The sequence below is a fragment of the Barbus barbus genome (genome assembly GCF_936440315.1).
Source record: "Barbus barbus genome assembly, chromosome: 24".
Classification (NCBI taxonomy): Eukaryota; Metazoa; Chordata; class Actinopteri; order Cypriniformes; family Cyprinidae; genus Barbus; species Barbus barbus.
In genome coordinates, this window is record NC_136752.1 from 23,413,001 (window position 1) to 23,438,967 (window position 25,967).

Genomic DNA, 25,967 nt, shown 5'->3' on the forward strand with positions numbered 1-25,967 from the left:
CTACAGCAAAACATGTTTTTTATTCCAACACAATTAAACGTTTATTTAGTGAAATGCACTGTAAAGTAGCACAACGGATTTTCATCTTCTAAATGTATACAATATCAGTGATTGACTCAATCAAGTACATCTTCATATTTAATTTCTGTAAACATTCTATTTGACTCACAAATTAAAGATGCTTGCATCCAAGCACATACAATCACTCCATGTACCTTATGTCATGTAATATGTAATATGATCCAAAAACGAGTGTACACAGATGCAGTAAAGAACTTACAGACTACAAGACAGATGTGTTTATAGAAACAATCCTTTTCACCACTGCAGAAAAAGAAGCATGGTGTTTATATACGTAATAATGTGTTTACATATTTCTGCTTCACAAAAGAGAACCTCCACTTAGTTATATTGTCTATAAACTTTGTCTTTACTCTGTCCATTTCATGCACAAGATGTTTAACTGTAATATATGACTGGAGTCACATACAGCAATACATTTTGTTTATTTCATACATCCTGAAAATGATAAAGTCTCTCAGTCTGGGAAAGGAATTTCCACAACCTCATGCTTTCTGATATATATAATCTCTATTATGCCATCAGTTATACAAGAGGTTGACCCAACAAAACTGTAATACATATTAAAACTAATATCCTAAATTATCTTTAGCGTTGTGTAATTTCTGGTTTCCTTTAGAGGGATGCCTGTGTCCAAGTCACTGTTTAACATTCACCATGATGCTTCAAATCTCTGAAGCTCAGCCCAGGATATGCTGTTGATCTCTGCAACTCTTATGTCAAGACTGTCAACAAAGCTCTAGAGCAGCAGTACAGCCCTCTGAACATGAGTGCACTATCTATGCTTGTATTTTACTGTACAGGGTCCGGCTGGCTGCTGGGTTCCCACCAAATGCAGAGGGCTCTGCAAGAACCAGATGTATATATTTATCAAGTGCAGTGACCACATAAATAAAATATACAATGCTAGTAAGTATATTCTATCTAAGTAATCAGATTGCATATTTCTAACTATTTTTGGTTTGATCCAAATATCTATAATGCAATACTGTTCAAAATTTGAGGTTGGTCAGATATTTTAAATGTTTTTGCAAGAGTTCTCTTTATTTGATAAAGGTGTTTATTTTAATATATTTTAAAATGTAATTTATTCCTGTGGCAATTCAGCAGACATTACTCCAGTCTTCAGTGTCATATGATCCTTTAGAAAGGAATCCTGATATACTGCTCAAGAAACATTTCTTATTATTACCAATGCTGAAATCATTTTTTCAAGACAGTTTGATGCATTTAAAGTTCAAAAGAACAGCATTTATATGAAATATATATTTTTGTAACATTATAAATGTCTTTTGATCAATTGAATGCATCCTTGCTGAATAAAATTATTAATTTATTTCCAAAAAACAATTTTTTTTTTTTTTTTTACTGACCCCAAACTTTTAAACAGTAGTGGATGTATTTATTTATTTATTTATTTGGATTGGTTTTGTTCGGTCTGGGTTTGATTTAAAATATATATATATATATATATATATATATATATATATATATATAATTATTCATCAATTTATTGTGTATTTATCAAGCTGCTGTAAAACATAAATCTTGTTGCCCTCCAAAAGTATACATTAATGACCCATAAAATAGATGAATGCACGATTCAGATCTAGAGCCACGTTCCTCGTATGAACTTAGTCGTTGGTGGGCGAAACTTACAAAGCTATTTTTGGTCAGGAGAATTGCAAGGGTAAAGAGCAGGACGCTGCTTAAGCATTAGATTGGGCTGTTGTTGGGTAAATACTGCCATAGGAAAACATCTGGAAATGATTAACCTAATGCCTACTTTGAAGCCATCTCTTTCAAGGCTTATTTACCATTCTCCATTGGACGTTACTCTTTCTCAGGCCTCTTACCGGTTTGGGTACTGAATCCAGCGGGGTGAATTCAAACTTGTAGAGAATGAGGGCCACAAACATATGCAATTCCATAACAGCGTACCACCTGTTGACACAATAAACAACAAGTGCTATTGTTTCTTTCTTTTTAATGTGCTCTTTCTCATAAAAAAAAAAAAAATCATCGTACTGAAGTGCGCATCACTTCACAAGCTGGAGTGAATAGTACTGTGTGTATTAGTATTCTGACGGAATATTGCATGCTGTGTCATTGCACCCTCCCTCGAGTGCTGCCAAACTCGTGGGAAAACTGTGATGGAAATTGCAGGTAGAAAAGCAAAATGTGAATGAATGTCTTGTTTTGCGTTCAAATTCTAGGTGCATTCATAGGTACAGTGGCCTTGTTTGGAAGCGGATTGGGGAGGAGGCATATCAGGTTAATCCAAGTGAAAGAATTAAGGCATGGAGAACAAGATGTTTCCCGGGTGAGACATAGCAAGGAATAATGGGAGGCAATAAAGGGAGGGTGAGAGATGCAAGTCATGTTTCTTGAAATAATCAGCCCAAATAACCTTGAGGGTGCGTGACTCATTCAGGGGCATTGTATTCGTGACGCAAGTAGCCAATCTCCTAAAATTATCAAAATCAAATCAGATTGAGTGAGGGAAAATGAAATACGTGGGTTTTGCCACACTCAGTGTACTAATTTATGGCAGCATCCAGCTAAGAGATTTATACAAGCCTGAGTAATCATTACAAAGCCGCCTCATGACAATGTGACATTTGAATGCAGGAAGTTGGTAGGCATGGATTGAATATTTCAGTGGCATTTGAAATTATTCTGGAGAGAATGTGCACTCTCACACATGTTTCTATAGTGGAGAATGAATTTGATATTTGTTCATATAATTCATGTTTGTTTTAATGAATTTATTATTTGAAAATTATTTTATTATATAAATTATTATTAAGCCTCTGGTGATGCTCACACGGTGGTCAAAAATGTTTTTTTTTTTTCCCCCAATTAAATTAATGTGCTATATTTTAGTTTGATATTTTAGATTTAGATTTTTTTTTAGGAACATTTTTGAATCATGTTCATGATTTTTATTTGTGTGTGTGTGTGTGTGTGTGTGTGTGTGTTCACATAACAAGCACCAAAACCTTTACCAAGTTCCATATCCAATGAAGTAAAACATTTTAAAAAACAAAAAATTGTCTGGTCAAAAAAGACCAAAGAGCAACAGAGAAATAAAAAAACCTGTATCTCCCTTTTTCTCTGTATTACTCCACCTCTCTCTCACTTCTGTTTCTCCCTCTCATGTATTCCCAGACTGATAAATGTAGATGCATCTGTTCTGGTGGGTTTCGAAAGGTCACTGCTCTGTGCCTATGCTTTTGATCTTCCTGTGCAGCTGGGAAAGTTCTCCCAGTCTTTATACGGCTCTATTAACGTCATATTGACCCTGACCGCACACTCCCCAGGGCTTTCATGATGTCATCAGTAGGGGCCCAAAGGGCTGGGACATTAGGGCCAAGAATGCTCAGTACAACATAAAAGCAGTGCCATGAATCTATATCAACATGACAGTATACCAGAAATGGAGCCATAGTGCACATTATCAATAATGCAGCTCAATGATTTACAAGTATCGCTTGTAATTCAAATCACACCCTGATAGAGTTCTTGGTGGTTACAGCAAAGAACTTTTTTTCTGCCAGTCTCGGTGTAAATAACCTAAGGGAACTGACATTCTCAGCAAGAGAGCCAAAGGGGAAAGATGGGCTGGTGCAGCTTGTGGCATTTGCTATAGGCCAAGTTGAACCCATAACATTCCTGCTACAGGCCAAAGACCAAACCACCAAGCCTTGCTAGAGGGCAAAAACAGCCCCCGACTCACCAAAGGCGCTTCCAACTTTCATAAACTTTGTTTTTATCTGTTTTAAATTAAAAATATATATATTTTTTTATAATGCTCAAAATTGAGGACATAGTCCTGCTTTTACAGTTAAAAGAGCCTTTATCATATCACCTGGGTTTTTTTCACTCTAGAGCACAAGAGCATTAGCTGAACTGCTCTTTTTTTTTTGCATGATTTAAACTAGAGAAGCTTTTGATAAGTATACTGTCCGATTTTATTGCTGAATAAAATTTTATTGCTTACTTAAACATAATTTTGACTGACATTTTTATATATTTAGATCTTTCCGTACTAGAAAAGGAACTAAGGTGCAACCGGGTCAGATGTGCATGGGTTGAAATCCCAAACATCTCTGAACTGATGCAACAAGTTCAATTGTGTTTTTGTGCAAAGTTCAGTCAAGCTGTCCAGGGGAAAAGAAACAAAATGCACTAAGAAAAAAATACCAAAAAATATGAAATTAAAATAACTCAATAAATCATTTTACTATCAATTAATGTGTTGCAACATGTTATATTCTGCAATATTAATAGCAACTAACTAACAAAAACCTCAAAATGAAATATAAAAAATACATTTATTACTTTGAGACAAATTCATCCAGTAGACAAGAAAAAAATAATTATTTATATATGCAATTATAGTAATTATATTCAGTTGCATGGAATACTTTCCTCGATTTAATTAAGTTCATTGAATGTTATTATTTTTGAGTGTACATGATGATTATTTTGTATAAACACAAGAGTTTTTCTAACCTTCCTGGGCACTGATTTTTCCCCCCTCCAAATGCCACAAACCCTTCCAAGTGGACATTCTTTTCTAAATCTGCCTTTTCCCATCGTTCCTGTGGGAAGAAAAGTTTCATTAAAAATAATCCACTCAGACGAGGGCCAGTCCAGAATACACCATTTGAGCCTGTCTTCCAGCACTCCAAGATTTTATTTAATAACAAGACATTTACAGTAATCTCTGAATAACTCTCTATGCAATGTCCATCTGTTCACTAATGCGGCTTTATTGTGGGCATAAATTAATAAATGCTCTTGAGTTGCATCAACAAACTTTGAAGTCTTTCAAGTCCTGCCTTTTCATAGATTCAAAACAATAGTTTTCCGATGACAAAGACCACTGAATGTCAATTTAGTCATCAACCATACACTCTTAAAAATAAAGGTTCTTCACAGAGATGCCATAGAAGAACCATTTTTGGTTCCACAAAGAACCATTCAGTCAAAGGTTCTTTAAAGAAACATCTCTTTCTTACATTTTTATAATCTGGAGAACCTTCTTTTGCCACAAATAACCTTTTGTTCTTCAGCTGTTCTTTATGGAACCATTTAGACAAAAAAGGTTCTTCTATGGCATCGTGAAGCACCTTTATTTTTAAGAGTGTATCTATTCATTGTGTAAAATATTTAGATTCCATTAAGGAAAATTAAGAAAGTGACCCATGAATGCACTCTTTAAATGCATTCTTTTCTCTTTACCCACGAATGCACTCATTTAAATGCATTTCCACTGTATATATTTAGCTAAAAACAGCATTCAAAGCATATAGATATAGGTCTGACCCAGTCTCTGTGAGCTGTGCTATTTCCTTTAAGACATAAGTAGACAGAAGTGTAATGGAATCTCTATAGGCGTTTGCCGGAAGGTTAATTGTAAAGATAACTGTCAGGCTTTCCTTGAACACATACAGACCTATTACTCCTGTTTTAATGGAGCACAGCTGGAGTTTTCAAGCACATTGTGACCAGCACACTGTGCCTTGCCAGACAAAATGGAAGGAGGAAGTTTTATTGAAAGAAAATACCAATAAAAGAGATGCCGGTTCCATCATAGAGCAAAACAAACTACATAAAAAAAAACTCAAAAAGTACAGGAACATTTAATAGTAAAGCACTTTACCTGCTATAAAAAAACATTTTATGAGCATGTGTCTTGAGTCTATTTTATTTTGGTTTATAGAGGAATTTGTGTTAACCTCATCCTGTGGCTGAGGTCATTCAGAAGGGTGAAGTTACTCACAGGTTTGAAATTTTCCGGGTCTGGGAAATACTTGGGGTTTCGGTGAGCCCAGTAGGGAGACAACATCAGCATGTCTCCAGGTGGGATAACATAATTCTGAAAAGCAGAAAACATGCATACAGTTTTTTTAGCTGAGAAAAAAGCCTGGTGATGTTTGCTTTGTAGCCTGTGTGAGTCAAAAGAGCAGATCTCAATATACTGATATATAGTTATTAATATATAGCTCATATATACAGACTGCACTTATAGACCTATGCATAAAAACACTGAAATAAAATGCATTGTACGCTGTACGTGACTGACCTGTAATTTGAGAGGCCGCACTACTTTACGAGTGATGGCTCCAGGGGCCCTCAGCCGAATGGCTTCCATGATACACCACTTCACATATGGCATGTGCTGTAAGTCATCTAAGGTCAACTTTGTCTTCTCCTTGTCTTGAATGCAAAGCAAACACACCAGCACTATATTGACTATCCATTATCCATAGCTTTAGTACTACTGATGTGTGCTTAAGAGAAAGTTTCATTCAGTAACAAAGCCTGAATAGATCTAAACAGAAGCACAGTGAAACACTTTTTTGCATTTATATTTAACTGTCATGTGCTTTTGCGTTGTGCACATACTATATGCAATATGCAAATCATTAGAACAAATTGGAAAATTCGTCTTATTTTTGCAACATATAATGAATGCAATTTTTTTTAAATGCACTGTTTGTCAAACACAATGCATGAGAGTTTGTCGCCCTCTAGTAGATAATGAAGGAAGTTTAATGTATAAGAGGCCTCAGAGATCAACAAATGCAGATATATTTAAATATATATATCAGGATTTTCACAAATGTAATAATCAGAAGGATCATGATGAGACACTGATAACTGGAGTAATGATGCTGAAAATTCAGCTTTGTCATCACAGGAATAAATTACTTTTTAAAATATATTAAATATATTTCACAATATTACTGCTTTTACTCTATTTTTTATTAAATACATGCAGTCTTGGTGAGTCAAACACATATAAAATCTTACAGACCGTACATTTTAAATGATAGTGCATAGTTAATAATGTTTACACTGAAAGCAATTAATGAAACCAGTCTGGGTTGTACAGCTTGAAAACCATTGGTTTTAAGATATTGGTTTTACCTTGGTCTCTGAGGGCAGCGTTGATCTGATCCATTGCAATCTTATATGTTTCAGGATTGGCCAAAATAAAAGCAATAGCCCAAAATGTAATCTAGAATATAGTGAAAACGTTTGTCCTCATTATGTTGAATGTCAAATCTGAGCTAACACATAGAAAGATATTGTGTAATAGCACTGAACCTCTCACTTACTGGTATAGCATTTGCCAGGGAAGCCCAAAGCAAAAGTAAACCATAATTGGGAAGATATTTGTAACTTGTTGCAGTAGCCAGGTGCTGTAGTAAAGTCTAAAGAGAAACAGTGAGAGATCAGAATCTTTTTGGAATTTTATTATACAATGGCCAAATACTGCAGATAGATTTCTAATATTATGCTGAGTCCAAAATCAAAAAATGATTTATGATGATGAGAAGAACAAAACTTCAAATGCCATAGTCCTGCAAAAAGGCTTAGAAGCCCGATGGAAACTCTTTAGCTCCCTCTGTTGGTTTAAACACGTTCATGTACACACTCGAGGAGATGGTCTTCACTGCAGAACTCAAGATCCAGGGAGCAAGACTGGACCCAGATCCAACTCTTCCCACCTTACATACCCCTAAACCTACCCATCTCCACCCCCTGGATGGATCTTGTGTACGGCAGTGAGGGGCTACCCATAAGGAAGAGGTTTGGGCTTAAACTCTTGTTCCAGTTGGCAAATAAGAAATCTACAGTGTTGGGTGTAAAGCATTACTGTAATTGAAGTACTTCCCCTTGAAAAGTAAGGGCCTACTCTTAATTTTTCGGTAATGTCATTACAGTTACTCCTGATGTAACTGCATTATATGTTTTAATGTAACTTTTCCCCTTTAAATACTTTAGTCAGTTCAAGAATCATTTTTGGTTCAAGGTTTTACATTTTAAAGGCCATCATTGTCTTTTATCACAAACATGTGGAGCAGCTTACATAGATTACCAATATTACCTTTCCATCATTCTCATTGTAGAGGGTCTCCTGTGCTCTGATAGCCATATCGCTCAGCAGAGAAAGGAGCCATTGCTTTGAGTTTGCCCATTGCCTGAAGACACAAAAGATGCATCCTTTGGCTCTCTTTGGCTACAGAAGTTTTGAATGTATTTAAAGAGAAATGTATGCTGATATGCAAGATATGCCTTTAGTCAATTATTTTTTCAAATAACATATAAACATGATCCAGGAGACTAATTGTGTTTTATAATTGCAGCTTTCAGTAATATTGTAGCAGTAGCGCTCACACACTTCAAGAACATGTCTGGGAGTTGGGAGCCGTATTCAAATCCTTCATCATACGTTGTGAACTTCTCCAGGAACTCCTGCCTGCTGAGAGTGTTACTAGGGGAGTTATATCGGCCCAGTAAATTGCTCATTACTGCTGGATACATAACACTCCTGAAAACAAGAAACAAAGTGTATTATACAGTTTTCAAGAAATAAATTAATGATATTCTCTTGAAATAATCTTATTAGATTACAATATTAATGTATAGTGTATTACACTGCACTGCATTTGCTTAATGAAGTCCAATACTTGTTTCTTACTAATTTTGGGGTGCTGATTTCAAAAATAGTGCCTGTTTACCTCAAGCATGACACACTTTCTTACAAAATAAGATAAGGATTTCATAGCATTTTTGCTTTCAACAACCATTTGTAAGGTGGGATCAAATCCCTTAATAACAGAAAAACTGCTACAAAGACATCATTCTTATATCTTCATCTGAGCCAGGTTACAACAATTTGTTCAATTCTCAGCTAATTTTCACATCTTACTGAAGACAAAATTTATGCCTGATTTTGATTTAAATTTTAGAATTATGGCCAGTGACAAGAAAATGAAAACATGACCCAGATGTTTTCTGATACATCTGTGGGTGTTTCACGGTTTTACATCCAAACAATGACAGAAAATTACAGATTTTGTGTATTTATAAGCATGGGTTTATGTTACGTTCTTTGACATTAAACTGAGGTTTTGAACATATTTTCCCACTCCTTCAAGTAGGGCTCGCTGCAGCCCACAAGATCCAGGGGGCATGGTTGGATCCACATCTAGGGGGTGGAGATTGGTAGGTTTAGGGGTGGAGATGGGTGGCTTTAGGGATCAGGGGGTGGAGATGGGTAGGTTTAGGTATATGTAAGGTGGGAGGAGTTGGATCTGGATCTTTGTTATAGCTTTCTTATACTCAACATTGATATACAGTGGCATTATTGAGCACAGAATTTCCCTTTTTTGCGTTAACCAGTTGCAGTGAAATGTATGGAAGGCATGTCTACTGTTCTCTAAGAGAAACGTTAGCACAATGTAAATAATTAAAGTAAGAAGACTATACTTGATGATCTCATTCAGCTGTCCAGATCCTTCACTTCCAAGGTTCTCCAGATGGTCATTAAATTCTTCACAGAGATGAACAGAGAGCATTGCCGTGTTGCCCGGAGTCAGTCTGCCTTTGATTACGGTGGCACAGGTTGGATGGTTTTTATAGAAACTGTCTTTGCTGATAGAAGCTGGAACCCAAGGTTAACATTATCACATTATCACAGACTAAAGTACTGATGACGTACAATCATCAGCGGTATTAAAAGGAAGTCAGTGAAGGACAGTCATAAATCATCTCATCGAGTTCAGAGTCTAAGGTCATGTATAAGAGAGTAATGGTGTAGATTCAAGAGCTTTATCAATCGATTATAAATCGAAACATTTACCACTAGTATTATACCTGTGTTGTGAACAGCTTCTTGCACTGCTTGTTCAAAATCAACATCTTTAGAGGTGAAAAAAGCTCGGAAATCCTCATTTAGGGTCACAAATGTCAGTCTCTTCCCAGCAGCTACAACAGTGAAAACTGGGCCATACTAGACAAACAAACACACTATTATACTTTTGAAATCAAGCATTATTATTTCTATTTTATACAAATGATTAAATCTTATTAAGATGCAAATTAAGTGAAAAAAATACAGTACAAAAACAGGAAATTAAATACATTTATTCAGTGCCCCCCCTCCCCTCCAGAGAACCTTAAAAGACTCAAAAGCACTCTTTTTGTGTGATTTCTTGCCTTGGCAGAAGCAATGACTGAATTTTATAGAGCAGTTGTCTATTCAGCAAACCTCTCATTATCTCCCATGCTTTCAGAGAACTGGCACAGAACAAAAAGGGCCACTGTGTGCAGCTTCTGTCCTAGTTGCATAAATTAGTGGTGCTGAATTGAACCGTCTTCAAACTCGGTTAGTAAGGCACAGCACAAAAACAAAACACGTTAACATCGGCCATAGGACTCCAGCAAAGCTTCTGGGTAAATGTGTTGTAGTTGCTAATGAAAGTATTGAAAGTATAAACAGCCAGCCATCACAATAATCAAATATATAAAAAAACAAGCAAATTTTTGAATATTGTTTAGAATAATCATTGTAATAATAATGTGCTGCTCATTTTAGGAGAACGTGTAAAATATAGAATTATATTGACAATCTGTTACTTTTAAAAACTCTTCTCTAAAAATCTAAATGATCACACTGCACTTTTACATTTTTGTACAGTAGATGAGTGTAACGGGTTCATCAAAATTTGCAGGGGAGGAGCTGGACTTCTGGACCCATTGCCAGACCAACCCTGTATGATTTATGCCAAAAACTGAAAAATGTTAAAATCCCTGAAATCAAATGACTGAAATCCCACTGCACTGTCACTTGCATAAATAAAAATGATGTGCAAATATTATAGCTATGAAAAAATCTATATGCATATGCAAATCATCTAGACTATACAGTTATGATTCTTTACTCAAGTAATTTCCCAGTGGACAAACTTACTTTGGCTCTGGCTTGCTGGATGAAATGCAAAGGTGCTTTGCCAAATTCAAAAGCAGCACCAAACCAAGGTATCCAACCTCTTATGCATGGAGGAGCATTTGGATGACTTCTTCTGCCAAAGAGAAGATGAAAAGAAATAATCACAATAGACACAGTCAAAATTAAAGTAATCCATTCCATCGCAACCTAGAGTCCAATGATGCTTGTCTAGAGCGCATATGATGAGCCTGTGTCAAAAGGTCCTGTTAACATATCTGATTACACTGATCAGCGGTCACGTATCAGATCGGATTTCCTCAGCCATGAAACTAAATCCTCCCACCACACCACTAACCCCTCCCACTATGAACAACCCCGTGTGACTTCTTAACACTAACCCCTGCTATTATAGCTTTAGCTCCTCCCACCACAACGCTAACCGCGCCCACTATCTTCACACCCAGCTCACACCATTACATAACCCCTCCTACTATATGATTAACCCCTCCCCTTATCCAGATAGCCCCTCCCACTGGGAGACAGGCGCTGCTAACTCAGCAGTTCATTCGAACTTAAACAGTTCAAAAATTATTACGCAGAATGAATAAAGAAGAGTTAAATATATCAAATTTGGTGGTTCAACACGCAAGTAAAGTCTATTGTTGTAAGTCTATTGATCCAATAATATCTGTGACGCTGAAGCAAGTAAGTTTTCTTTAACAGTGTCAAGGAACTTTATATATAATAAGTATATATTAAATTAAAATTAAAATGAAAGTATTATGGTATCAAAATGTCTAGAATCTGCTAGAGAATAAATTATACAAAATGTAGTATACAGATTTTGGAAACGTTTTCACACCAAAGTAAATTTTGGCGCAATCTAAGATATAGTAATTTAAAAAAATAATTAATTGAATAAAAAATAATAAATCGCTTTCAATTTAATTTAATAGAAGATTTCATTTTTGTATTACCAATATATTTTAGAGAGCCAATAAACAAAACGAATTCTTTATATATATTAAAAATAAAGAAATGGATTAGATTCGCTTTTCTATGTATGAAACAGCAGATTTCACAAACACGCCAGCTGACGGCACATCTGTGACGCCACACTCCATCCGGGTCCTCCTCGCCTGGGCCATGACGTCACGGGGTCCAGGAATGGCGGCGCTGTCTGCAGAGAGAAGCAGCCCAAAGAGACAGAAACTTTATTCCTAACATCGTTCAGCGGCTACACGAGCTCCACCGCTCCACCGACGGCCATATCCTCCTCTTAAAGAGCCAGCGCGACGGCGGAACCCAGTCTCGACCCTGTTAGCGCTGAATTCCGACGTCCCAGACTATTAGTTTGCTTGACTTTGCGAGGGCCAAAAGACAAGAGCAAAGACAGCGACTAACGGTACATAAAACAACAACAAGCGCCCCGAAACACGCTCTTTCGAGTCCGTCCATTTCATAGAAGGATCTTACTTGTATTTTGCTAGTTTCTTGCCTCGCTCATACACCGAAAGGCACGACACTGGCCTGATAAGGTGAAGCCACCAGCTGCGGGTTTGATGCCACGATGGAGAGTTTAACACTGAGCGATGTCGAGCAGAAGTATTACTCTGAACTCTTCCTCTCCTGTGATGTGGATAATACCAAGAAAGTGGCTTCCAATGGCAAAGTTCTGGACCTCTTCCGGGCGGCCCAGCTCTCAAACGAAGTGGTCCATCAGGTACAGTATGCATCTGATTCAGATATGTGTGTATTAGTCAGCAGATCTGTGTTGTTATGCTTCTACACTTAGGTAAGTTGAACAGATGGCTCGAGTTCATCGTTTCAGACATGCTAATAGCTCTAATGGATCATTTGGGCGATGTCAAGAGTGCTTAGACCGATCTGATGAATGAATCTCATTGTTGCTGAGTTGCACAGATGAAGGGTGATGCATCTGGAGGGTTAAACTTGGTTTCCTGTGTTGTGCAAGTCTTTAGAATTATTAGTTCCGCTTGCTTCCTCTTAATTATCAGAATAAATAGTCCCTTTCTGTTTTTGTCACGAGATCCATACAGTTGATGACTCTTGAAATGTGATTTTCTCACTTATAAAAGTATTAATGCAAGGAGGAAGGTTTGAGGTTATGCACAACGTGTGGCCATTTATTTATGGAATGAGTCAAAGCAATCTGTTTAATTTATTAACTATATTTCAACTGATCACAACTTGTTGATAATATTTGATTTCATTCTATTCTGATACTTGCACTGTCAAGCATCTTTTTGGAGGTTGCTGGTTTGGTTTGTCATAGAGTGCTGTTTGTTTCTTTACTGATGATGGGTGCTGATTAACACTCATCTGTTGCTATTCATTATTATATTAAATTTGATTAGTTTTCTGGTTGAAGCGAGTTGTAATATGTATACTGCCATTATATTAGCGATTGACCAAAGTGTTGTCTAATTCAAGGAAGGAACCCATAGTGTATAGAGAGACCCCTTGTTACATATTGTACAAAAATAGTGTTGCATTCTATGCCTGGCCTATAATATCATATGTGTAACACCATATTATTGTATTTATATACACTACTGTCAAAAAGCTATTTCAAAGCTATTTCCGGTTTTTTTTTTTTTTATCAAAGAATCCTGAAATGTATCACCGTTTCCACACAATATTGCGCAGCACAATTGTTTTCAACATTGATAAATAGGGAATGTTTTTTGAGCAGCAAATCAGCATATTAGAATGGTTTCTGAAGGATCATGTGACACTGAGGGGATGGCTTCTAAAAATTCAGCTTTGTTGTCAAAGGAATAAATTACTTTTTAAAATTAATAAAAAATAGTTATTTAATTTGAATTATCGTTGTTTTTTTTCTATTTGAAAATAAATGCAGACTTGCTGTGCTGACTTGAGCTGAACTATTTGTGCTTATGTTGCAATGTATGTGTATATACATACATAGTTTCATTTATTTATTATTGGTGTACATGGTCATATACTTTTACATTATATTATTTACTTATAATACATATCAATTTGAGAGGGGCAATTTTACCTTTAGCTGTTTTACTTTTTTTTCCTATTTTTTTTTTATTATAAAAAAAAAAAACATAGTTTGAGACTGTTCATTAAATGTTCTTTCAGTTATCTCAAATCCAGCTTAGTGCTTTATATATTGTGTGTGTTTGTGTTTAAAGAGGCATTAACTTGAACTTACTCACTTCTGGTCATGCGACTATATGTTCACCTTTGTGTTCTATGTTAAGGTCAGTTTATGTGATTGATAGTTCTGTTTCTATTGTTCTAGATTACTGAACTTTGTGGGGCCACGCGCCTCGGGCATTTCGGTCGGAGTCAGTTCTACATTGCACTGAAGCTCATTGCACTGGCCCAGTCTGGACTGCCCCTGCGCGTGGAGAGCCTAAACAGTGGTGGGTAGCAACAAACCTTCTTAAACCCTTTCATAGCTGTTTATGTATGCGTGTACCGTATGCACCAAATCAAAATGCTCTTTTAATGTAAAGTTATCACAGCCTTGTAATTTTGTAGACTCATTTTACAAATGAATCCATTGTGGCAGTTGCAGCCCATTACATAACAAGAATTTGAGGATAATCTTATTGCCTCTTCGATGAAAAGGACTGAATGTGTATATTGCAAACACAAGCCATTTTTAATGCTGGTATTTAGGTTCAAGTCCTGGAATAGTATGTTTTGCATTTAAATTGCTGGGTTTTTTTCTGTTTGTATATTTCTGTGAAATGTTTGTTGGTGCCTTTTAAGCCAAATGCAAATGCTCCTGTTTGTTTATTGATTATCATGGCTGTTCTCTATATAAACCCAGTCCCTGACAGGAAGCCTTGTGCAAAAGCACTACATGAATTTTGGGAAGTTAGACACAAGGCCTTATAGAAAAATTAGAAATTGACAGTGGTATAAATAAGCAGGAAATAATACCCGGCTTGTAGCCTTGAAAATATTGCAAGAACATGAAGACGCAGTCAACAGGAAATTGCTGACAGTACCCTGGAGTTTATATAGGCTTTTGATAAACTTGGTTTCTCTTGATTTCAGTTCCATTTATTTTGAAATTGGTAATGAAAATTTTTTACCTTGGTAGTCAGTTTTTTTTTTTTTAATTCATTTTCTGATTAAGTTAAGCAAATAATATCAGTTTGTTTGACAGTAGTTGTGTATTAAATCTGGCTCTGAATACAGAAGTCTAATGTGGAGTTGTGTTTGCAGTCAGGGATATGCCCCTCCCTCGCTTTGTGATGAGCAAGAACGAGCAGGAGACGAGGCACGCAGTCATGTTCGCAGACACAGAGAACCAGGGACCCTACCTCCCCAGACCTCCAGGCCGAGTACAAGCCAAAAAAGTGTCAGCGCATGAGATGATTCAGCCCTGTGTGCCCAATGTAGATCCACAGGTATTACAGAATATGTTCCGTATGCTATTGATTATTGATTGTGTGGAAATATGAAATCAGTGCATTAGGTCTTGTAAATGTAGCCAGCTAGATCTGTCACTGTCACTAGTATGTAGTACACATTGCATATTTATTTAATAATGATATTGACAAAAAAGTGAAAAATCAGTAATTGCTGTTTAATTTAATTCTCAGTTATTACTGTTCGTTCACTTGAATATGTATTGGAATATACATTGAGAAAAGGGGGTTACTTTTTAGGGTAAAATAATGCCATATGCCATTATTTCTTATTAACTTTTAACTTAAAACATTCTGTTTAAATAAACAGGTGAGTTCAGTAGTGTATTTGTTTTTTGACGCAGTATTAAATGGGTATCACCAAACTGTGGAAAGTTTAGTTTAGGCAATCACTGGGCCTAGAAATAAAACAAATAGCACACAGTAAGTTTAATAATATTTTATTTGTATTTTTTGTCATGATTTTAGTTTTCACTCTTTGACACAACTAAGAGTTTGTGGGGTGTTGTGTGGTAGTGGTTAAAGCATTGATCTGATAACTGAAGAGTTCCATGAACTCTTCGTGCCAAAGCAATTAACTCCAAGATGCTTCACAGAGTCTCTGTGTTAAGTGTACTGTTTTGCATCTGTAAAATGACTATTTGTTTACTTCAGCATGTATCTCTGCTGTTCCAAGGCCATCTGTTTGGCTGGAAGTCTGTAAAGTTACTAAGTAGTTAATTTTGTTTATCTCTGGCTACAGCCGGACACCACATCTCCTGTAGTGTCACCGCACCAGTCCCCTCCCACTTCACCCCATGCCTGGAGGAAGCACAAACGCCAGGCCAGCGGTGGAAACGTGGACAGACAGCCCTCAGTGCCAGGAGTTGTTTGGCCACCTTTTAGAGAAGCACAGCCAGGTACTCAATGCTTAATAATACGGTCATATATTATTTAGGTCACACAATAACCCTACTAACATTAACAAACAGTATATTATGTTATATTATAGTGTATTATATTGTATTACATTATATTATATATTATTGATTTATTTATTTAAATATTAAAATGTAATAGTTAATGTATACATTTTTGTATTAATTAAAGTTATCATAATGTAGGTAACTCTAAATTAAAGATCAGTTATACTTACAGATGTTTGATCTTAAATGTCACATGATGTACTGGATTCTTACTAAATTTTCAAGATGTGTAATTTCATAAATTGATTCATTCTTTTTTTTTTTAACAGTTATTTGTTTCTCTTTCTTTTTTTTTGTCTTGCCTAAGGACCAGTTACAGGTGATGGGATGTGGACCGCCCATTCACCCCCTCCGGTCCAGGAAAGTTGGGTCAGTTTTACAGACACGCCCCCCTCCAGCACACTTCCAATGCATCCCCCCTCAGCTCAGGTAATGCAATGTGGGCCTCCATGTATACATTTGTTATGTATACAACATAATCTGTCACCACTAGCCTGCTGTAACCAAGGCTTCTGTGGCAGAACAGATGTTTACTTTTGTGTTCACAAAAGCAGACTTTATTAAATATTTGCCAAGCCCAAATGAATGCATGTTCAGAGAATTACCGGTCACACAAGAAATTCGAAAACAAGGTAGTTAAGCATGTTTTTTTTGTTGTTTAAGCCGTTTAAAAAAACAGTTGAAATCTTCAGGTTTAAGTATAAGCAGCACAACTGTTTTCAACCTTGATAATAGTAAGAAATGTTTCTTGAACACCAAATGTTTCTTGAGCATATTAGAATGATTTCTGAAGGATCATGTGACACTGAAGACTGAAGATTCAGCTTTGCCATCACATGAATAAATTACATGGTAAAATAAATTAAAATTTAAAAGATTTTGTTTTTTTTTTTAATTGTAATAATATTTCACGATATTGCTGTTTTTACTGTTTTTTTTTTTTTTAGCAAAAAAATCTTACAAAACATCTTACCAACGCCAAACCTTTTAACAGTAGTGTACATAATATAAGTATATTACAAAATCTAATTCTTATTTTTCCCCCCTCCTTTTCTACTCCAGCCGGAGAGCACAACAGTACGAACTGTGCCATCTGCAATGATCACAAATGAAATCCAAAGACAGACCAGCGGTTATGATGACCCCTGGAAAATCACAGATGAGCAAAGACAGTATTACATAAACCAGTTTAAGACCATTCAGGCTGATCTCACTGGTTTAATCCCTGGTTAGCGAGACCTTGTTTTGAACAGTACCTGCCTTTATGCTGTTTTCTGTTTTGAATTTACCAGCCTAAAAATGTATCCGTTCTCTATTGTTCAGGCTCAGCCGCAAAGGAATTCTTTACAAAGTCGAAACTGCCAATTCTAGAACTGTCTCACATTTGGTAAGTAGTTTTATATGAGTTACACTGTCTCTCTTTGTTCATTTTGGATGACCTTAGTGTAGATTGTCTGAAACAGATGTGTAACCAAGAACTCATGCATATGTAGCCACTCCTTAACAGCATCAGTTGATAATCTTAGCCATTTGCATCGATTCGATTTTTTATTGTGCCTTAAAATATTCATCTCATCTGTATTGACTGACCTGCTTTACCTTGCAGGGAGCTATCAGATTTTGATAAAGATGGTGCACTGACCCTGGATGAGTTCTGTGCTGCGTTTCACCTTGTGGTCGCTAGGAAAAATGGTTACGACCTTCCTGAAAAGCTCCCCGAGAGCCTAATGCCAAAGCTTATTGACTTGGATGACTCAGCAGGTAAGCAGAAAAGCCTCACGTCAACCACAGCTTTGAATTGGGAAATATGCAGCTTAGTTATTTCAGAACATTCTGCATACAGAGTGCTTTTTAAAACCTTTTCTGAATATATGTGCAAAGTGCCGTTTCCAAATGCACAGAGGTATGTGAAGAAATACTTCTGTAGTGTAATTACAAAAAAAATTTGTGGCCACTTGCTGGTGCTCTATTTAGACATATGCACTATCATTAAAAAGGTTAGGGTCTCTTAATAAGGTTGTTCAGCAAGGGCACAATCTAAAATCTAAATAAATCAAAATCTATTTCAAATAAATGCTGTTCTTTTGAACTTGGTGTTCATAAAAAAGAAAAACAACACATTTTCAACAAAAACATTAAACAGCACAACTGTTTTCAACATGAATAAATATGAAAATTCAGCTTTTCCATCACAGGAATAAATTACATTTGAAAATGCATTAAAATACAAAAGTTATTTTAAATGGTAATAATATTGATATTGTGATATTACTGTTTTACTGTATTTTTGATCAAATAAATACAGCCTTGGTGAACATAAGACACTTCTTTCAAAAACATTTAAAAGTGTTATCAACCCCAACTTCTTGTACAACAGTTATTGTGGGGATTTTCATATTCTTTGTGTTATTTTTACATTTTAAACTTGTGTTTTTAACATTCTTATAACCAGGCTCACTACAATAGTAAAAATGCTTAAAGTGCTAAATATCTTTCGATCTAAGTTTTCGCCCTAACTAGCTAATGTTGCAATAAACTGATTTATTTGAAATCTCGGTCCTGATAAGTACATATAAAGTCTAAAAAATGTTGCAGTTGGTTATGATATTGTCACTTCTCAGCATTTTAGTTTCATTGTAGACAGAGAACGAACTTGCTTCTAATTACAATATTCTAATAACAGCTTCATAGGCAATGAGCCTGTATCTTAGCAACAGTTTTCGCATATTAAAATGGAACATAGAATATGCCCTTGGGACCCTGAGAGTCCTTGTGAAGTTTTATGATGTTTAAGACCTTTAGATGCAATATTATTCTGCTGATTCCATATCATGCTGAATGATGTTCAGGTGTCTGCACCTGAGCATAAATTCTGAGAATAATTTCTTTATTGTCTCTCTGTCTGTCTGTCTGTATGTTTCAGGAGCTCCAGAACCTGCTCCTGAAGTGGGCTTTTCTGCTTCCCCTGTGGAGGTCACTCCAAATAAGTCTCCTTCCATGCCTTCCCTGAACCAGAACTGGCCTGAGCTCAATCAAAGCAATGAGGTTTGGACTTTGGTGTTCCCAATGTACTTTACCTCTTTCACTCGTTTTTGTAGTTCTATCTGCCTTTCTTTATGGGAAAATAAAACTAATACACTTTTGGTCAGGAGAAAGTGGTGCCAGCAAAGCACACTTTCATCTCCAGACATGTAACACTCTCATGAGAATTGTTGTGACAGTTAATTCTTCACTGTTTTGTTGGGAATGTGGCGACCTTGTAGTCAAAACTGCTGACCTGAAGTCACATTTTGTAAAGTATTACATTAACCTCCTGCAATATTTTTAATGGAATTCTATGACACTATGTCCATAATATGACACATTTCCGAGTGAAACAAAATATTCAGTGGGAAACAATGACAGGATTTAATTGGATCATGTGTGTGTGTTATACCAGCACAGTGAGCTATAATTTTATTGTTTGACATGATTTTTCAGGGTTATGTTGGCATGAAACCAGACATTTTTTTTACAAATTTTAAAATAAAATATGATGAAAAGTAACATGTTTCTATGATATCCCATTTCTGCCACAAATCATACTTGGTAAATAATTATGACAATTCATATCAAAATGGTGAGATACTATGTCATAATTATGACATAAATCAGAATTATGAGTTAAGAAGTCAGAATTATGATTTCAAGTCAATTTTATGTCATCATTATGATTCTTTGTCATGGTTTCAAATTTTTATGTCAAAATCATGATTTACCAAAGCATGATTTTTTTTTGCTTATATGATGGAAATTGGTTTCCAAACATTTATCTACAGAATAATTGTTAAATATTGCAAAATAGGACTGGAGACATTTAAGATGGCAAAAAAGTCCATTTTGATTCATGTTGGTTTTCTGTTCCTTTTCTTATTTTATTTGAATATTAAATGCTTTCTCCTATCCCAGCTTAATAGGTACTAAGTAACTTTAAGTGAGATATTTATTGGTTAATTTCTTAAAAAAAAAAAAAAGGTGCTTGCTAATTATTTGTTTGAGCATCCTGACACAGCAATATTGGCTCAAGCAATGCCAGTGGAGTTTAGGCCGGGATTATCTGTTTGGTCAACCAATGACAGAGGGAGATGGGAAGACTGTTCAAAAAACCTGTTCAAGTAGTCATTCTTTTTGTAGTTTTAATTGACTACAAATTGACACACTTCATCTTTAAACAGGGATGCATTTCCCAAAAGCGTCATAAGCCTAAATTGATTGTACAACCATTGTCACCAATGGAGCAATGATCAACTTAGGCTTACGATGGAAACGCAGCCCAGGTCAGTACGTTTTGATCTACAAGATCTAATTATTGGGGTTTCTCTTTTGAGCCTGTTTCTTCTAAGCTGATTCTCGTAATAGGGAAATAAAATGTGACATTCTACCTCTCAGCCTACAAGGTCATTGGGAAGACAATTGGTCCTCTGTGGACGCCAGAGAATATGCAACAGTACAATGCAGGACATATCACGGGTTTCTCTTAACAGTCAGAGGGTGGAAAGGGCACTCTGTTGTTGTATTATGGCCTCTGTTTGCTTGTGTGAGGAGTGGAGTTGCTCTACCTTGTTGACATGTCTCTGCTCTGTCTCTCCAGCAGTGGGAGACTTTTAGCGAACGCTCATCAAGCTCACAAACTCTGACCCAGTTTGATTCTAACATTGCACCAGCTGACCCTGTAAGTCAATCACTCAATGCTCTTTCATGATTAATGATATTCATTAACCCAGTATTCTGTAAATTCTCTCTGAGAGCGCATGTCCTCAGGATAAATTCACAGCCACAGTGCCATCATCAAATGATTCATTTTTTGTTTTTCTTTTGCTTGCTGAGCTTACCGGTAATTCTTTCATGCTCGTTCTTTCACGTAATCCAAGTGATGACTGCTGGCTGTCCTTTGACGGTGTTGTGATAAAATGTTTGTTTAGTTACTCAGTGTCAGGTTCTTAACTATTCCTTGTTCTTCTTTATGACTGACATGATAAATCTTCATTAGGTACACAGTTGTAGTTTTGTGACAGCAGTAGTTGATGTGCTTGTTTATTGTAGGATACAGCAATAGTCCACCCTGTGCCCATTCGTATGACACCCAGCAAGATCCACATGCAAGAGATGGAGCTCAAGAGAACTGGAAGTGGTGCGTCTGTTTATGTGCATTTACAGTGCAAATTATATTTTTGACTGAATTCTAAGCAGCAACATTTGAAGGTTTTATTCTCAAGATTAATTAAATGATCTTGTTGTTGGTGGTGGTGTATTCTCCATCTTTATTACTATATCTCATACTTGAGTTTAAGGGTATATAATTTTTTTTAAATGATTTTTCACCCTAAAATAACCTGCATTGAAGAAAGGATCAAAGGCCATATTTTTCATATCACAGAGACTTAGGTTTAGGCTTTATTTGACCAGAACACCTTAGTGTATTATTACAGTAAAACATGCAGAAGCACCAATGTTTTTTGTTTTCAGGAAATGTAAAACCTAGTTATTTAGTAGAACTTGTAATTTTCGATCTAGAAATCTCTTATAGGACTCTTTCTGTCACAATCCATCATTAACATACACTATCATTTAACCCCCACTTTCACAGACTTATGGCTCAAGGCTTAAATGGGTCATATGATGCGATTTCAAGTTTTCCTTACTCTTTGGAGTGTTACAAGCTGTTTGTGCATAGACGAGATCCCTAAAGTCTCAAAACCAAAGAGATATTCTTTATAATAGTTGAGACTCATCCACAACCCCCTAAAACGGCTCATTCCAACTTGCCCCCACATCTCTACTTCACGATGTGGAAATATTCGCGTAATGCCGCCCAAATGTGCACGCAAAGAAAGAAGGCGTGGTTTCAGTTACCGCAGTAGTGTTGATGCAGCCATGTCAGGGAGACGCTGTGTGTTTCTATGCGAAAGCAAAAGCACTTTATTCGGCCTTCCGAAAGTAGATGCAATTAGGAATCATTGGTTAAGATTTATTTACAACACAACAGCACAACCTAAATGTTTGAATTTGTGCAATGCATTTTATGGACAACAGTTTCGTGAAGAGTACAAAGTAACGTTAGATTACAATGCTGGCTGTGCACGCAGGCTATTTCTAAAAAAATGCTATGACAATCTGGCGCTCTTGAATCAGCGACTGTAAGTATGTTTTGTTATTAGTTCAAGTATTTGCTATTGACTGTTCAAATGCGGAGTTTTGCATGTGTAACGCGTTGCGTGTGTATGTGTGAGGGAAACAGGGTCACATCACAGCGGAGTGTACAGCCTGTCAGAAATCATCTTAACCGCGGCTTGTGTACTGCAAATACATACAAGCATCATCACGGTGTCTGTCACGTGACTTTGTTCCCCTTTTGGGCTTGAACTGATAAAACTAACTTGAAAGCTAAAGCTCGCGATTGTGGTAAGGGTCATTACATTTCCAACTCGTGCTTGTGGTGTTCGGCCAATCACAATGCACTGGGTCAGTTGGCCAATCAGAGCAGACTGCACTTGTTGGAAGGATTGGCTTTGTAGAAAACGACACGTTTGAGAGAGGCGGGGCATAGAGGAGCTACAATAATGTACAGTATTTGAAAAATAATGTGTTTTTGGAACATTAAAGCATGTCAACATATTCTGTTACACCAAATACACAAAATAATGATCTTTAAAGTAGCATCATATGACCCCTTTAAACCTAGTCCCAGACTAAACACTAAGTCTAAGGTGTTTCAACTGAAGGAAAGTTGCACTGCTCAATCTTCAAATATATCAATGCCATTGTTTTGTCTCAAGATAGACACCAGTAATGTTTTTTCCTAAGGCACGTTTATAAAAATTACTTAAATGTCTTAATTGAACTATGGCCTAATCCTGGCTTAGTCTAAACCCTGTCTGTGAAACCACACAAAAAAATTATGCTAATCTAGGCTGAATTTAATACAAAATACAGTAAAACATTACTATTGTGAAATATTATTATAATACAATTATTACAATTACATAATTGCAAACAAATAAGCATTTTCTATTTTAATCTCTTTTAAAATTTAATTTATTTCTGTGATGGCAAAGCTGAATCTTCTGCAGCAATTATTCCATTCTCTTGTGTCACATGTAACATTTTAATGTGCTGTTTTGGTGATCAAGAAACATTTCTTATTATCAGTGTTGAAAACAGTTATGCTGCTGAATATATTTTTTAAACCATGAATTTCATCAGGATATTTCAATAAATAGAACCTTTGAAAGAACTGAACTTAGTTTACATAGAATTTTTTTTTAAACAACGTAAAAATCTTTACCGTCACTGTTGAATAATTGCATGCATCCTTGCCAAATAAAATTATTAATTTATTTATTTGAACTTTTTAACTGTAGTATAGTTACTAGATGGATGGATGTAATATTTTTTAAACAAATTGGATTATTTACTCTTGGTTTTACAGATCACACGCATCCAACAAGTCCGTTAATGGCAAACCCACCAGAACTTTCTGATGAGACCAAGTTAGCAGCAACTATTAAGTTTCCTGGTACCACTGTTGGTAAGTACATCTGGGCTATTCAAGCATTAAATCAATTGACAGGAAATCTTCTCCCATAATTCATTCAGAGCCCATTACCCTTCCTTACAGGAGATGGCTATAGCAGCTCAGATTCATTTACATCTGATCAAGAGCCCATTTCAAGCGCTGTGAACAGACAAAGGTACTTAACGTCTTGCAACAGCACCAAATTCAGACTCGCTTTGACCTTTGTTCTTCTTTGTGTTTATGTTGTTGTGGCTAAAAGAAAAGGTCAGATTAACATGAATTAGATTTGGAAATTATTAAGTGGTTTAAATGCAGTTTTTTTGTCATATCATGTTTGATTAGAACATGGTGTGACATTTCCAGTCAAAAGTATTTACAGCTCGTGCTATTACAGGTCTCACTCTGGCACCTCTCCGGAAGGACTGAAAGTTGTGGCTCCGCCCCCACCTCCGCCCCGCCCCAACGCCTCTCACTCACGGTCCTCCTCTCTAGACATGAACAGAAACTTTGCTGCTGTCCCTGCAGGTATGCATGCACACAAACATTTATCAGGTAACATAGCTTCATGTTTAGTTGGGGTGCGGTTAGGAAAAGCTGAAGTTCTCTTTTGTATTTACTTCTCCATCAGGTCCGCAGCAGCCGGGTGTAGTTGCATTTCCCCCAGCAGTGCCTCCCAGACCACTGCCCACACAGGTATAGCCCAGTGGTTAGCAATTCTGTATAAACTGCTTTCAGATAATTAGACAACTATTACACTTTCTTTAGAAGAGTAATTCAATATGAAATTTACAAATCCCCAGACATCAGTGCCACATGGTCACCGTTCGGTAGAGGGAGATGGTCTTCCAGCACATACCAGCACGTCACCCCAGCAGATGCCAGAACAGCCCAACTTTGCTGACTTCAGCCAGTTCCAGGCTTTTGCTGTCGACCAGCCAGCAGATGATGGAGAGAAACCATCTGACAGTGGACAGGTACAAATGGAGCCATTTATTATTATGATGATGACAGATTATGAAGGAAAGCCTAACCTAAGCCTTTGTGGTGCAGAAAATATGCACAGATGAATTGTTTAAAAAAATTTTTTTAGCACATGTTAAACAAGTTAATGTTAAATTTCCTATAAAGAAATGTTTATACATTACCCTTTTAAATGCTCACCAAGACTGAATTTATTTAATCAAATCATTCTAATATTCTTATTTTGTGCTTAAAAGCATTTCTTATTATTATCACTAATGGAAACAAAACAGTTGTACTGATTAAAATTGAAATTTTTGTGGAAACCGTAATAAATTAGAAAATACAATGTAAATTCTTGTATATACAGGCAGAAAAATGTGCAGAAACCACCGGGACGATGAGAACAGCAAAGAACGACGTTCAGGCAGAGGAACGAAATGCAACAACTGTCAACTCTGTAAGACATTCTCTACCAACCAGTCTTCATATTGTATATTACTTCAACATTATAATCGCTCAATGTGTTTTTGATAGGCCAAAGTATCCACTCCATTGGCCCCACCCCCTAAACCTGTTCGTCGAAGACTGAAATCAGAAGATGAGCTCAGACCAGATGTGGAGGACCTCCCGCAAAAGTCTAACGTCATAGCCACTGTTCTAGCAACCCAGCCCTCAATTCCACGGTAAGATCGACAGGAGAGAACACTGAATTTTATTTTATGTATATATATATTTTTTTCAATAGATTGAGGCATGATTCTCACAATTAAGCAATGAAAATCATGAAAATGTCAATACAATTTCCTGGATACAATTATATTTTTGTTGTATTCAAAATTATAAATAAATATAAATGCTTATTTATATATAAATATAAATAATATGCAATATAATATATATTTTCCCCCATATATGTACTTTGTTGAGAGGTTTGCCCAGCTATGTTCAGTATGTTTGCTTGTACCCTAAAGTACACTTCCTCTTCCTGTTCTGTTTAAAAACAGGTCTATCGGTAAAGATAAGAAGGCCATCCAGGCTTCCATTAGAAGAAACAAAGAAACGAATACGGTTTTAGCCAGACTCAACAGTGAATTACAGCAGCAGTTGAAGGTACTGGGAGATGTCCTTGAATGTGACCACCATTTTATTCTGATTCTGATAAGACAAGCTGTTCAAATGTCTGACAATTTGTCCTTTTCCAAATTTTG

General features: G+C 36.3%; 2 protein-coding genes across 5 annotated transcripts in view; one reads left to right on the top strand and one right to left on the bottom strand.

The window, feature by feature from the left end:
- LOC306844199 (24-hydroxycholesterol 7-alpha-hydroxylase-like) lies at positions 1-12,547 on the bottom strand. Of its 2 annotated transcripts, XM_079376159.1 has the most exons (13): positions 11,921-12,547; positions 10,856-10,967; positions 9,760-9,895; positions 9,373-9,547; positions 8,282-8,431; positions 7,988-8,081; positions 7,215-7,310; positions 7,024-7,114; positions 6,176-6,309; positions 5,873-5,968; positions 4,600-4,688; positions 1,938-2,025; positions 1-925 (listed from the first exon to the last, which is right to left on the bottom strand). In XM_079376159.1, the coding sequence occupies exons 1-13, from the start codon at positions 11,980-11,982 to the stop codon at positions 857-859; spliced, it is 1,392 nt and encodes a 463-aa protein (XP_079232285.1). In that variant the 5' UTR covers positions 11,983-12,547; the 3' UTR covers positions 1-856. The 2 variants fall into 2 exon arrangements, with proteins under 2 accessions (XP_079232285.1, XP_079232284.1); XM_079376158.1 differs by lacking the exon at positions 11,921-12,547 and having other exon boundaries at positions 10,856-11,218.
- The window catches only part of LOC306844196 (ralBP1-associated Eps domain-containing protein 1-like), a gene marked incomplete at its 5' end in the record, with an annotated part of 16,202 nt that continues 2,215 nt past the window's right edge, over positions 11,981-25,967 (top strand). The window contains 19 exons of one of the 3 annotated variants that reach the window (XM_079376150.1): positions 11,981-12,557; positions 14,133-14,256; positions 15,071-15,255; positions 16,019-16,175; positions 16,549-16,670; positions 17,304-17,469; positions 17,565-17,628; positions 17,848-18,002; positions 19,165-19,286; positions 20,872-20,952; positions 21,324-21,411; positions 23,710-23,808; positions 23,899-23,971; positions 24,191-24,321; positions 24,425-24,489; positions 24,597-24,770; positions 25,127-25,216; positions 25,294-25,442; positions 25,764-25,869. In XM_079376150.1, the coding sequence (XP_079232276.1) occupies positions 12,405-12,557; positions 14,133-14,256; positions 15,071-15,255; positions 16,019-16,175; positions 16,549-16,670; positions 17,304-17,469; positions 17,565-17,628; positions 17,848-18,002; positions 19,165-19,286; positions 20,872-20,952; positions 21,324-21,411; positions 23,710-23,808; positions 23,899-23,971; positions 24,191-24,321; positions 24,425-24,489; positions 24,597-24,770; positions 25,127-25,216; positions 25,294-25,442; positions 25,764-25,869 (2,304 nt within the window). The remainder of the gene's footprint in view (positions 12,558-14,132; positions 14,257-15,070; positions 15,256-16,018; positions 16,176-16,548; positions 16,671-17,303; positions 17,470-17,564; positions 17,629-17,847; positions 18,003-19,164; positions 19,287-20,871; positions 20,953-21,323; positions 21,412-23,709; positions 23,809-23,898; positions 23,972-24,190; positions 24,322-24,424; positions 24,490-24,596; positions 24,771-25,126; positions 25,217-25,293; positions 25,443-25,763; positions 25,870-25,967) is intronic. The other 2 variants (XM_079376151.1, XM_079376152.1) reach the window with 2 other exon arrangements.